This window comes from Prosopis cineraria, unplaced genomic scaffold (assembly GCF_029017545.1).
Source record: "Prosopis cineraria cultivar Desert tree isolate PC_DT_omini unplaced genomic scaffold, ASM2901754v1 PC1, whole genome shotgun sequence".
NCBI lineage: Eukaryota > Viridiplantae > Streptophyta > Magnoliopsida > Fabales > Fabaceae > Prosopis > Prosopis cineraria.
The window spans coordinates 52,312,605-52,325,844 of NW_026555332.1; the positions used below are offsets into that span (position 1 = coordinate 52,312,605).

The 13,240-nt window shown below is 33.8% G+C and overlaps 1 protein-coding gene across 1 annotated transcript; it reads right to left on the reverse strand.

Annotated features, from left to right (window-relative positions):
• Positions 1-11,527: 11,527 nt before the first annotated feature.
• LOC129307226 (peroxidase 44-like) lies at positions 11,528-12,967 on the reverse strand. Its single transcript, XM_054948122.1, has 2 exons — positions 12,674-12,967; positions 11,528-12,536 (listed from the first exon to the last, which is right to left on the reverse strand). The coding sequence occupies exons 1-2, from the start codon at positions 12,923-12,925 to the stop codon at positions 11,772-11,774; spliced, it is 1,017 nt and encodes a 338-aa protein (XP_054804097.1). The 5' UTR covers positions 12,926-12,967; the 3' UTR covers positions 11,528-11,771.
• Positions 12,968-13,240: the final 273 nt, after the last annotated feature.

Sequence of the window (13,240 nt, forward strand, 5' to 3'; positions counted from 1 at the left end):
ATGGGGAACGGGGAGGGTATATATAGAGAGAGTGGAAGGTGGCACGAACTCTCAGTAGTCAAACGTGAGGGTGAACAAGGGAATATAAAAAAGGCATGGTTTTGTGGACGAACCTTGGCGCGTCTTTGCAATTCTATGAAGCTACGTACGTATTTTGTTTGCCCTGCAGCTACCAGTATTGTTAAGATTTCTAGAATTTTAGCTTGCGGCAACAAAGTCACATGAAATTCTCTCAAGTTTCAATGAGTAAATTTAGGTGAAGTTTCTTTTTTTTTTATAATTTTTATTTATTTTACCCTTTTTTATAAAATATAAAATTTTCTCTTTTTCTTTCTTTAATTTTTTTAGCAAACTTTTTTCTTTCTTTAAAAAGAAAAAATTTACATAAATTTATGAATATTAAATTCAGAGGATTTAAATTCGACATGTATAGTTATATTTTCTTTATTTGGAAATCATTGATCGAGGGGCATCTTAATCATGGAACGCGGTTTTTAGGTCACGTATAAGAAAATGGCACTTGTGTTCTGTCGGGTGGTGTGCATACTTAATTAATTAAAAAATAAATAAATAAGAAACACTCTTAGAATTATGAGGAATTTAACATTTTTTTTATGGACGTATTAGCGAACTGAAATGCGAAGCAGCAGAGTTAGAATTAATGATGGATACAAAAAAAGAAATGAAACCGCTAGGACTAAGAGAAAGAAATGATTGAAAGGGCAGGAGCAGACAAAAGTGAGGGCAGGTGGGGTCCAACTGGCGCGTGAATCAGAAGAGGGGCGGCAAATGGCGTGCGGTCAAAGTGGAGGGTCAACATCTTCCAAATGATAAATTTTAAAAAAAAAATAAAAGGGGTTTTTTTTTGGAGTGGGAAAAGTTAATAATTCAGGATGAACTTACCTAGATCAGACTTATTTGAATCGATCTTAAAATATCTTATCATTTTAAATAAATATAAAAGTAATTTATTCAATAGAAACATTATAAAAAGATAATGATTATATTTTAAAAGATTAATAATTATATTTTTTAACATCCAACCTCAGAGAAAGTATTAATTTCACTATTTAATATTTAATCAATTTATTTTTTATTTATAGTTATGTTTTTAATTAGATCAGAGTTATATTAATTTTAATATTGCTACTTTATTTTTATATTGTATTATAGTTGGTAAGTCTTTGTTTGGTGAAAAAGAGGACATCATAAGATGTGTCAAAGACGTGGGGTCTCAAAAGAATAAAAGATCTTGACTTTTAATCAAACACGGAAATTCAAACTACTTTACCACAGTTTATTTGAATGCAAAAATGTAAAGTGAAAAAAATTAATGTAAATACAAGAAAGCAAAGATACATTAATTAAAAAAAAAGTGGCAAGATATGCCAGCCATATAACAGAAAAGTAAATACTAAAACTACACGATAAAAGAAAAAATAAAGCAACAAATGTGAGTTTGAGAATTTAACTAGTAGTTTGTTGATGATAACGATGCTTTGATGAGAGAATAAATGATCCTGACTTGGTACCCAAATTTCATAATTGCCACTTTCCTTAAATTTAGGAAATACTTCCTCTATCATAATACTTCTCCTACTTTCATAATTTAAGCATTATGGGTGGAGTGTGGAGATAATAGCCTAGACTCAATTTTAAATTAGTGAATAAGGCTTCATGAATATTCATTTTAAATTACTTTAAAACTGATTAGGTTGAGTTAAGTTTGAGCCTTCAAATTTACAATTTAGGTGCAAGCAACCCTCTCAATTATTATACATTATAATTGATAAATTAAATTATATATTGTAGACTTTAATAATCCTAAAGTATGTTTGAGATGTTTAAAACTAATGTGTTCAAGTTTTAAGTAAACTCATGCTTGAGCCATAAAAAAAAATTATTTTATACAAACTGTGGGCTAAATTCATACTTCTAATTTATCAAACAAGTTTAAATCTATTTAATGAAAAATTAACTTAATTTAACCTATTTTCATCCTTAAATATGATACTGTGTGACAATCCACACACGGACCACACCCTTGTGGGCGCCATATATGTGGGCGCAAATGGTCGAATTCGATCACGCTCCAAATAGATGGCCGGGGAGGGTGTCTCAGGCAGCCGTGAATATTAACTTAATCCCGTGCGTGAGAGCCGTTTGACAATTAATGAAGACTGATTATTTAATATAAGATTATAACCTCACACCCTTCATCCCGTGAGGTCCTTATTGTCAATTAATTTAATCTGTTAATATCTATACATACAAACGTTCTTTAAACACACAGTTGAAATTTTGAATAGATTAAAAACAAAATGCATGGCGGCGGGCATGGGTTTTCAATTGTTGTAGCACACATTTTGTCATGTATGAGAGGCTGCACGTGGTTGGCAATTGGCATCTCGTTGGTGCCATTTGGGAAGACAACCTAATCATGAATGCTTATTTCAAAAGGAATTAATTAGCTTGTATAAAATTATTAAAAAAAAATTAAATACACAAGTAGATTTATGACTGTGAAGTAGGAATAATGCGTGTCTGATAATATGGAGCTCACATTGGAATACTATAATTAATGATAATCAGAGGATAGCATGCATGTGCCTCAATTCAAGTTCTGACGATAATACAGATGCAAATTACAGGCGAGGAGATGTCTTCTTCGGGAACCAAAAAAATATAGAAGGTGCCCTCACCTGATGCCCCTGCCCCTTTCGGCGGTATTTATGCTTGTATATATGAAATGTTGAATGTAAATTTCATTCTTTTTGTCTCCCTCTCTTCATATTTTATCTCTTTGTTTATTTAATAGATTAAATTTAAAATATTATTCACGTAAAAAAATTACAAATAATTAAGGTTTGATTTGATTTGGATCAGGCGGTAAACTCTCGTTTTAGTAAACTGAGCCTTATTGGGCCACTAGAAGATCACCCAGCCCCAATTATTGTGCGTGGTGCATATGCCCATCTTCTGAAGGGCCAGAAGAAAGAGAAAAAGCCAAACTTTCAATCCAGCGTGGCATGTGATCTCATAAGGTGGAATTTCCTCCAACAAGTCCTGATTGAAGCTGATATGAGTTCTGATTTTATCTCCTTAATCATGAATTGTATCACCACTGTCTCTTATAATGTTTTGTGAAATGGAAACCAATATGTTTTCCCCCCTAGAGAGGTCTTCGAAAAAGAGACCCAATTTTACCCTTTTTGTTTGTTTTGTGCATGGATAGACTATCCCACCTAATTAATGTTGTCGTCGAGGCTGGCCAATGACAACCCACTCATATTACCAAGCAACGCCCTTTGATTTCCCATTTGATGTTTGATGATTATTTACTTCTATTTGGTAAGGCTATAAAGAAATAAGCCTCTATTATGATGAATGCTTAAAAGATTTTTTTGCTTTGCTTTAGGAGAAAAAGTAAATTTGTCAAAATCTTCACTTTTCTTCTCCAAAAATATTAGTGTTGAATTGAAGGGTAAGATTAAAAGAATAGCAAGAATGAAAATCTCTACGAAAATAGGTAAATATCTAAGCTTCCCTGTCTCAAGTTGTAATGTCCTTCTTTTACTAATCCTGATTAACTCTAAATCTCAATTATTAAAGAGATTGAATCAAGATAATTAGTATAATGCCAAGTTGCAAGTGGTGGAAAAAGTTATGATTCCAAGTTTACAAAACTAAAATGGAATCATTTTGAATATGAGTACATTTGCAAAAACGATTGAAAACAAAACAGTTATGCAAAATTTAAGGGCGTGCACTGCAGCGTGTTCGCCTCTGTGCCATGCACTATAGCACATTTGCTTGATTTTTGATAGTAAATTCTACTGTCAATTTGATAGCTTTTGAGGCAAATTTCTACTCACACCAATCTTCCATCCGACATTCGATTGATGCGAATTAGGTGTCTACAAAAAGCTATTTTCGAGCTCTAACTAATGCTTTGGTCTCATGACCAAATTGTTGTACAATAAAAAATTGAACACTCTTTTCAAGACTCATACTTTCCCAACAATTTTTACAAAATTAAGTGTCCAATTCATTTACCAAAAGCCAATAGCCTTTGATACCAATTAGACCACATGTAAAACACCAAAACTAACTTGTGCAATGTACCATATCATATTAAACACTTATAGGTCACAATTTCAATATTCAACCCCTTCACTTAAAAACACAATAGAGGGGAGTTTAAGCACATTTTCATCTAGTACTACTACATAATCAACCAATAATATATTCAATCTTACTTACATTAGTATTTTAGCCCTTACACAAATAACACATATCATCAACTCATTCCTTAGGGTCCAAAATATACTCACAACTCATAGAACATATAATACAAGTAAGAACAAAAAATGAATCAAACCTAGTTGGCAATTTAAATTATTAAATACATATAATGACTAAAAAATAAAGAGGAATACTAAATAAAATTGCAGTCTTAAGCCTCTGAGTACTTTTCTCTATTCAATCCTTTTGAGCTATTCCTTGTAATGTTAAAGATAGTAGGATGAGTACAACCACTCAGTAACTATGGTCCAACTAACTCATATTAATGCATGTCAATTAATTTAAATGCAAGTAGCAAAGACAATTAATTTCCAATACATATTAAGCATTCAAGAGCATAAATTCATTTTACCAGGCATAATGGCTCAATTTGCATGAAATAAGGCTTTTTAACAATTTTAATATAGAAGAGAGTTTGTCACCACTGTCTCTTATATCAAAATATCACTTTTTAAATATATACTAAATATATATTGATGAATTGTATCACCACTGTCTCTTATAATGTTTTGTGAAATAAGAACCAATATGTTTTCCCCCTTAGAGAGGTCTTCGAAAAAGAGACCCAATTTCACCTTTTTTATTTGTTTTGTGTATGGATAGACTATCCCACCTAATTAATGTTGTCGTTGAGGCTGGCCAATGACAACCCACTCATATTACCAAGCAACGCCCTTTGATTTCCCATCTGATGTTTGATGATTATTTACTTCTATTTGGTAAGGCTATAAAGAAATAAGCCTCTATTATGATGAATGCTTAAAAGATTTTTTTGCTCTGTTTTAAGAGAAAAAGTAAATTTGTCAAAATCTTCACTTTTCTTCTTCAAAAATGTTAGTGCTGAATTGAAGGGTAAGATTAAAAGAATAGCAGGAATGAAAATCACTATGAAAATAGGTAAATATCTAAGCTTCCCTGTCTCAAGTTGTAATGTCCTTCTTTTACTAACCCTAATTAACTCTAAATCTCAATTATTAAAGAGATTGAATCAAGACAATTAGTATAATGCCAAGTTGCAAGTGGTGGAAAAAGTTATGATTCCAAGTTTACAAAACTAAAATTCACGTTCAAAGTCTTTAAAGTAGATAAATTAGAGTTTACATATATGCAAAAACATGGAATCATTTTGAATATAAGTACATTTGTAAGAACGATTGAAAACAAAACAATTATGCAAAATTTAAGGGCATGCAATGTAGCGTGTTCGCCTCCGTGCCATGCGCCATAGCGCATTTGCTTGATTTTTGATAATAAATTCTACTGTCAATTTGATAGCTTTTGAGGCAAATTTCTACTCATACTAATCTTCCATCTGACATTCGATTGATACGAACTAGATGTTTACAAAAAATTCTTTTCGAGCTCTAACTAATGCTTTGGTCTCATGACCAAATTGTTGTACAATCAAAAATTAAACACTCTTTTCAAGACTCACACTTTCCTAACAATTTTTATAAAATTAAGTGTCCAATTCATTTACTAAAAGCCAATAGCCTTTGATACCAATTAGGCCACATGTAAAACATTAAAACCAATTTGTGTAATGCGCCATATCATATTAAACACTTATAGGTCAAAATTTAAATATTCAACCCCTTTACTTAAAACACAATAAAGGAGAGTTTAAGCACATTTTCATCTAGTAATACATAATCAACCCATAATATATTCAACTCTTACTTGCATTAGTATTTTGGCCCTTACACAAATAACACATATCATCAACTCATTCCTTAAGGCCCAAAATATACTTACAACTCATAGAACATATAATGCAAGTAAGAACAAAAATGAATCAATCCTAGTTGACAATTTAAATTATTAAATACACATAGTGACTAAAAAATAAAGAGGAATACTAAATATGATTGCAGTCTTAAACCTCTGAGTGTTTTTCTTTATTCAATCCTTTTGAGCTAGTCCTTGTAATGTTAAAGATAGTGGGATGAGTACAACCACTCAGTAACTAAGATCCAACTAACTCATACTAATATATGTCAATTAATTTAAATGCAAGTGGCAAAGACAATTAATTTCTAAGACATATTAAGCATTCAAGAGCATAAATTCATTTTACTAGGCATAATGGCTCAATTTGCATGAAATAATGCTTTTTAACAATTTTAATATAAAAGAGAGTTTATCACACACTCAATAACATATAGTCAAAATGGAATAAAATTCAACTCATGATATTCATCATTAAGAACACAATACAGACAACTATGTGCCTTTACTCACTATATGTATGATCGCACCTCCCTTATATCCTCCTTATTTCTTTGACATGAAACCGTGAGCTATAACATAATGGAATAGTCTATAATCTATGATTTCCCTAACTTAAACACTTATGAAGGGATTACTCAGCCAAGGCTCACCTAACTCACTTGTGAAACACAGTTTTCCCCATTTCTCATACTATAGGGTGCCATATTTCTCTAAACTAGCTTCTTCATTGAACAATTGGATAGCTAGTTAGGTTCGAGTCTCTCGTTGAACTAGTGGGACAATAAATGTACAATCAATCTAGGCAAGCCATTCCTCGGATGGGAGCCATATCATGTGAATTTTATTTTTTACTCCTCTTCTTAGGTGAACTCCCGCCTTTTAAGATCATACAATATATATATTATGCAATATTTTGAGGCATGCAATTTCTCATTGCCATGCATACCCAAACACATCATCGTACACATCCCATACATAAAAATCACATATAATTCAATCATTGAACCCTTCATATTCATCGAACTCCTCAATTTAACTTTATATTGAACTCTATAATACATAAATCATTGAACTTCTTAATTTTACAATCGATGTACTATGCCCATTCACAATTGTTGTACTCTAAAATTTCAATCAATCATGGAACTCCATTATCTCACACATCATGGAAGTCCTCATAAACACATTTTCATTGAATTTTACAATTTTGATTTCTTTGTACCATATATATCTCAAATCCTTGAACTCACATTGCTCAAATTTATTAAACCTCATATTTTCATAATCATCAGACTAAATTAAATAACTACTTTATAGTTGGCTTTTCAAACAAAACAAGCCACATTTTCATTTCAATCAATCTTGCATAATTCGATCATCAAATATTATTTAACAAACTAATTAACACATAAAAGTATAGAATAGAATTCTCCTGGTTGCCTCAAATCTTTGAGAGGTTAAAAATTTTACTCTTTAAATACTCACTTTCAAAGCATCCAAAAAGCTAGAATGGTGCCAATAACAATCACTCTACAAGAATTTATAATACAAATCATCAATATCCATATTTGGGCTAATTTTTACTAATACTTCAACACTTTTTAATGCTCAAGATTCATTCTTGACTCATATAAAAGCACCTATAAGATTTCTTAGCTTTCTTAAACTCTCATTAACATCATTGAGCTCTTTAATGATTATTAATGGGACCACATTATTCCTAGCCAACATATTTTTGAGGATTTTTAGACATTTAATGTCCTTCAACCACTAATCACCAAATAATCATAAATATCAAATTTACTTAGCTCAATCTACTCCCCTTAATTCTATTTAAATCAATGAATTTAGACTCATAGCACCTATAGATTAACAATTACCATTGTCAATCAAACCCTAACTTTTACCATCAAGAAAGTAAAAAAAAAAAAGAGAAAGGTTTAAGTGTAAGAAGCTTTCTTTTAATGTTCAAGAGTTTAAAATATTTTTAATACTCAGATTCTTCAAGCCCTAATACTACTCTTTTGCCTCTCCCTCATTTCTTCATTGTTCTCTTCTCTATTGCATTAATTTTACAACCTTATTACAACAGAAAAGTAACTATGCATCGCCGTGCACAGAGAGCCTCTCCCTAGGCATGTTGCCATACATGCACCATGGCGGCTTATCCATAAGTCGTGATGTGTGACACATAATCTTCCTTTTTAGAATTTCTTTCTCTTTCATTTTTGGATGACTTGATTCTCCTTCGGACCTACGTTTAGCGTTGGAATTGAAACCAAACACGCCCATTGAACCCCTTTGGCTACACATCTTACTAATACACTTAATTAATTTAATTATGCTTATTTAATCTAGTTTGAAATTGAGGATGTTACATGAGCAACAGATGGACTAGAAATAAATTTTTCTATATTATTGAGAGAGTGAAGACTAGACTTACAAGCTAGAAGTCAAATTGTCTTTCTACAACAAGAAGAGTTATTCTGAGTAAATCAGTGTTAAGTACAATCCGTTTGTACCCCATACAAGTTGCTAAAGTTCATGTCTTTATCTGTATTGAGATAGAACAGAGGGATTTCACTTGGGAAAGCTCACATTCTAAGGGTTTTCATCTTATTAGCTGTAAAAAGGTATCACTTCTTAAAACCTATGGAGGCCTTGGATTTAAAAAAATCTCCTCAATTAACAAAGCTTGCTTAGAATCTTATTTTTGGTAATAAAAAATTTTGGGTTGAGCTACTGTAAAAAAAATATATGCTTAGATCCAAGGAGAATCTGTTGAATTCTACTAAAATAGATTCTCCTTTATGGAAGTTTATTTACCAACATAAAGATTTTTGTTGAGGGGGGAACTAGATGACAACTCAGGGATAGAGAATCTATTTTTTTCTTTGAGGACCAGTGGCTGTTTCTAGATAAAAAAAAATCAAAGACATGGTGACAAACTACTTTCTATAGAGGAATCAAAGTCTAAGGTTATAGAATGGACACATTTTTGCACTTGTTATTTTATTTCCCCATCTCTCATTGTGTCTAATAAGTTCTTTCTAAACTTATCTCTACTATGACCCCTTCATAGTTTGCTGGTAATGATATTATGCTTTAGAATGGCACCCCTAATAGGTCTTTCACTTTGAAAAGTGCTTATTTTATGATTCAAAAACCACCTCCAGATTTGTTTGATCCAATTTTTAAATTAATCTAGAAATGGAAAGGGGTCTAGAGAATCCGTCTTTTCATTTGGCTTTCTTATCATAATAGACTTCTAACAAATAAGTAGCCCTCTTCATAGATCGGGTGTTCTCCTTTGTGTTCTTGATGTGAGACAGCAAAAGATGTTTTGCATATTTTAAGAGACTATACTTATGCCCGTTAGGTATGGAGTAAGTTGTTACCCTATAATCAATATGTTAATTTCTTTGCTTTGGAGCTAAAAGACTGGATGATTAAAAATCTTAAAACTTCATCCTCAAGTGTCTCATATAATTGGAACTTAATCTAGGTGTTACAATTTGGAAACTTTAAAAGTGAAGAAATGGCTTTACTTTTCAACATGATTTCCAAAAACTAAATGATCCTACTACAAAAATACTTTTGACCTGAAAATCATTTATGATGAATGAAAATTCTTTGTCCCATTTTCATGGAGCTGCCAACTCATTTGATAGATGGTACCATCTTCCGTATGGGTGGTTAAAATTTAATATTGATGGTGCAGTCTCTATTACCTCAAATAAAGCTAGATGTGGAGGTGTACTCAGGAATAGCGATGGTATTTGGATTGTGGGTTTTTCTGCATTGATTGGTCAATGTAGTCCTTTTGAAGCTGAAGAATAGGCTGTTTTTAAGAGCCTTCTTCTGGCATGGAATATGGGCTTCGAGAAAATTATTATTGAATTTGATTCAAAAAACTTGGTGGATTTAATTAATAATTATACTGAACGACCATATAGTGGAAGCCTTGTCTTCTTGGAGATGCAGTATTTACATAAATATAGCTGGAGTGTTTGTGTTAATTTTGTTCCTTATGAGCAAAATATGGCAGCAAACTCCCTAGCAAAATTTGGCATTTCCAATTTTGCTCTTTTTGATTCAACTCCCCCATTTGCAAAAGGATTGTGTGGGATCAAAATCCCTTGAATTTTCTTAGCTTCTTTGTTTTGTGGGCTCTGATCCTCTTTTCTATTTAAAAAAAAAAATTGCAGGCTTAATTTCACTTATAATATCAAGTCATTAATACCAACCCTTTTAATTAAAATAAAAAAGACGCGTGCTGAAGAAATGTGAGAATAAAAAGCTGTTCATGTTAAAATAGATTGCGGATAAAAAGCATTTAAAAAAAATAAAAATAAAATGATGTTTTAGTTTTCAAATATTTTGTGATGGTATAATAGTTAACTTATAGGTCTTTCAGTCGAATTATAATTGCTATGGTATTTCACAATAAAACATTACCTAACTGCCCTTCAGTGGAATTCTCCGCGACATCAACCATGAACCATGTCTCATGTTTTCGTATCGATTAATTATTGGATTTATCCTTCATGTAATATCTGGAGCAGGGACCATGCATTCACTATTCCTATTCCGTCCTTCCTGACTCGTAAGCGGGGAAATGGTGATGTAATTCTGGGCTGCCCCTAACATTAGTAAGTTGGGCATTGGGCCCAGAAAGTGAGAAAACCTACGTAAAACAATGCTTATTGAACAACCATAATATTTGTGGATGCAAACTCATGTCCACGAAAGCCCTTTATAACATCTAAACTAAATACAGGCAAATATGGGTAATGGGCCCTTGTATATTAAAGGCCGAACACACTAAGATGATGTAATTCCTATATGACTTAATATTGGGCCAACATTACCCTAACTCTCCATTACAGGTACCCCATCATAACTACATGATATGATGTAATCCTAATTATTACAAATTGATTCAAGTGTCTGTACGCGGACGAGTTAATTGGTAGCTCTTTTCATTTTCTTGACTTTCTCATCACATGTCTAATTTCCCCACAATTTTGATTAGTTGGTCCCATGCACCAGGACTTGAATCATTCCTGTATCCTTTTCTCAATGCATCTCTTTGTACTCAGTGTTATTTGCCTATTTAATCGTACATTTGATTCAATGAACCGTATATTTATTATCATTAATTATAAATACTTTTGAAAGCAGGATCATTATACTTCTTCATGGTAGATATTAAATGAACGATATCTTTAATTTAATGTTACAATTAGCAATTTTATGCCGTTAAATTAAATCAAATAAATAATAAAATTAATGAATGAGATTGAATGCGCACATAGGTACATTAATATTTAAGAGATAGCATGTAGATGAGCTAAATGATCCAATGCCCTCCACTTGCTGGCTCAGCCATCCAGCAAGATATTATTAACTCGTTGGCTCGTAAAATGAAAGACTCCAGCCACTTACTTCTTGTGTGTTTTGTACGTGCATGCATGCATGAGATACTGGGTGCCAAATTAGATCTGTTTTTCATTCCATCAGAGATCCATGCTTGCCCTAGCTAGGCTGGAGCGTTTAATTTAAAAAAATAACAAGAAATATATAAACCAAATCAGTCCAAACTAGCAGAGTTCCCATCATCACCTCTCTGGAAGGTGAGTGCGATACAACGAAACAAATGATATGATTAACTAGGGTCCACTAAAAAGACTCGGATAAGGGATAACGGCAAGCATGATTGGCCAAACACTGGCCTAGCGATGATTGTTAAAAACCCTGCAATTCTTCCTGATCTCTCCATGCTTTCCAACCAGAACATCAAGGCTTCCCAGCTTTATCATAGCATTTGCGAAGCATCGCTTGAAGCTCTCGCCATTCGCAGCAAAACCAGCAACAATGCCTCTGGACGACGCATCAACAGCCAATTGCTGGTCTATATGGAGCACCCCTCTCCTCTTCCTGATCTGCCTGTAATACTCGTTGTCAAATACAAACGACGTGTTCTGGTCCAACACAATCTGAGGGTCGTGCCTCGCCGGCCGTCTCGCCGACCCACACTTCCGCACCAGCTTCGCATCCAGAGCAGGGTCCATAGTAGGATCACGCCTTCCGAAACTGGACAGCCTCCCCCGAACCAAGCTGCAGTGAGTGAAGCCCACCGTGTGTGCTCCGAGAAGAGCCACCATCTCCTTCAATGAAAACCCTTTTGCTCTGAAGGATTTAAATGCTTGAGACACCGAGAAGGATGATTTTGGAACATTCACTTCCTTGGGATTAGAAACTAGACCATCTCGCCGCCCTGTGGGAACGTTGTATCTGTGTCCTCCCGCAAGAGCCACCGAGTCCCTGGTGGCAAGTGTTAGGATATCTGCGCACGAAACTGTGGAAGGACAGGCTTTTTCCAAGGCGGTCTTGATTTCGTCGATCAGCTCAAAGCTATCAAGGTTTATGTTGGGCGGTGCTTGTTTTTCCGATGTGTTTCCCTTCCACGGATCTATCAGTATGGAGCCGTCGCATCCCTGGGCAGCGACAACATTAATATATAGCATATACGTAACAGCAAGAAAAACAAAGAACGACTTAACATATAACATATACGTAACACTAAGAAAAACAAAGATCGAGTCGGTTGGACGGGGTAGTTGTACTGTCTTACTCTAACAAAGCAGTCGTGGAAGTGCATTTGAAGCAAGTCGGCGGTGATGAATCTGTGGTGTTTGAAGCGCCTCTGCACAATTCGACGGACGATAGTCTCGGCGGATGGGCAGCTTCTGCGATAGAATCCAACCCTAAGGTGGGCAGATGCAAAGGGAAGAGTAAAAAAGAAGAGAAGGGTGATATTGGAGATCTTCATTTTTGGCTTCGTGAATGCTTGTGTGTTGTGGAAGGGAAAGGAAGGCGCGTACATATGGAGAGCGAGAAGGTCTCCCCCGCTCTCACTGTAATGATGAGGAGCGACAAGTTAGTCAAATGTGTAATAATAATTGAATTAAAGTACTTAACATATAAAAGAAAAGGAAGGCATGCATGGTTTTATACAAGAATGCATTTTTAATTAATAGAAACAACTTAGAGGGAATGTGTAGCATTTTTTTTTTTTTGGTGTCCCCGAAGTTTGAAAGAAACTTGGAGGATCAATAGTTAAACAGAAATAAAAAAGAGTAAAAGCGAAGACAAAACTGAGAGGAGCAGAATTCACGTGGAAGATAGGTGGGACAAGGGG

Bases quoted from the DNA above. Each gene is read 5' to 3' on its own strand.
- LOC129307226 (XM_054948122.1), bottom strand. From the start codon at position 12,925: ATGTACGCGCCTTCCTTTCCCTTCCACAACACACAAGCATTCACGAAG. The intron at 12,537-12,673 runs GTAAGACAGTAC...GTCGCTGCCCAG, and splicing joins TCCACGACTGCTTTGTTAGA to GGATGCGACGGCTCCATACT.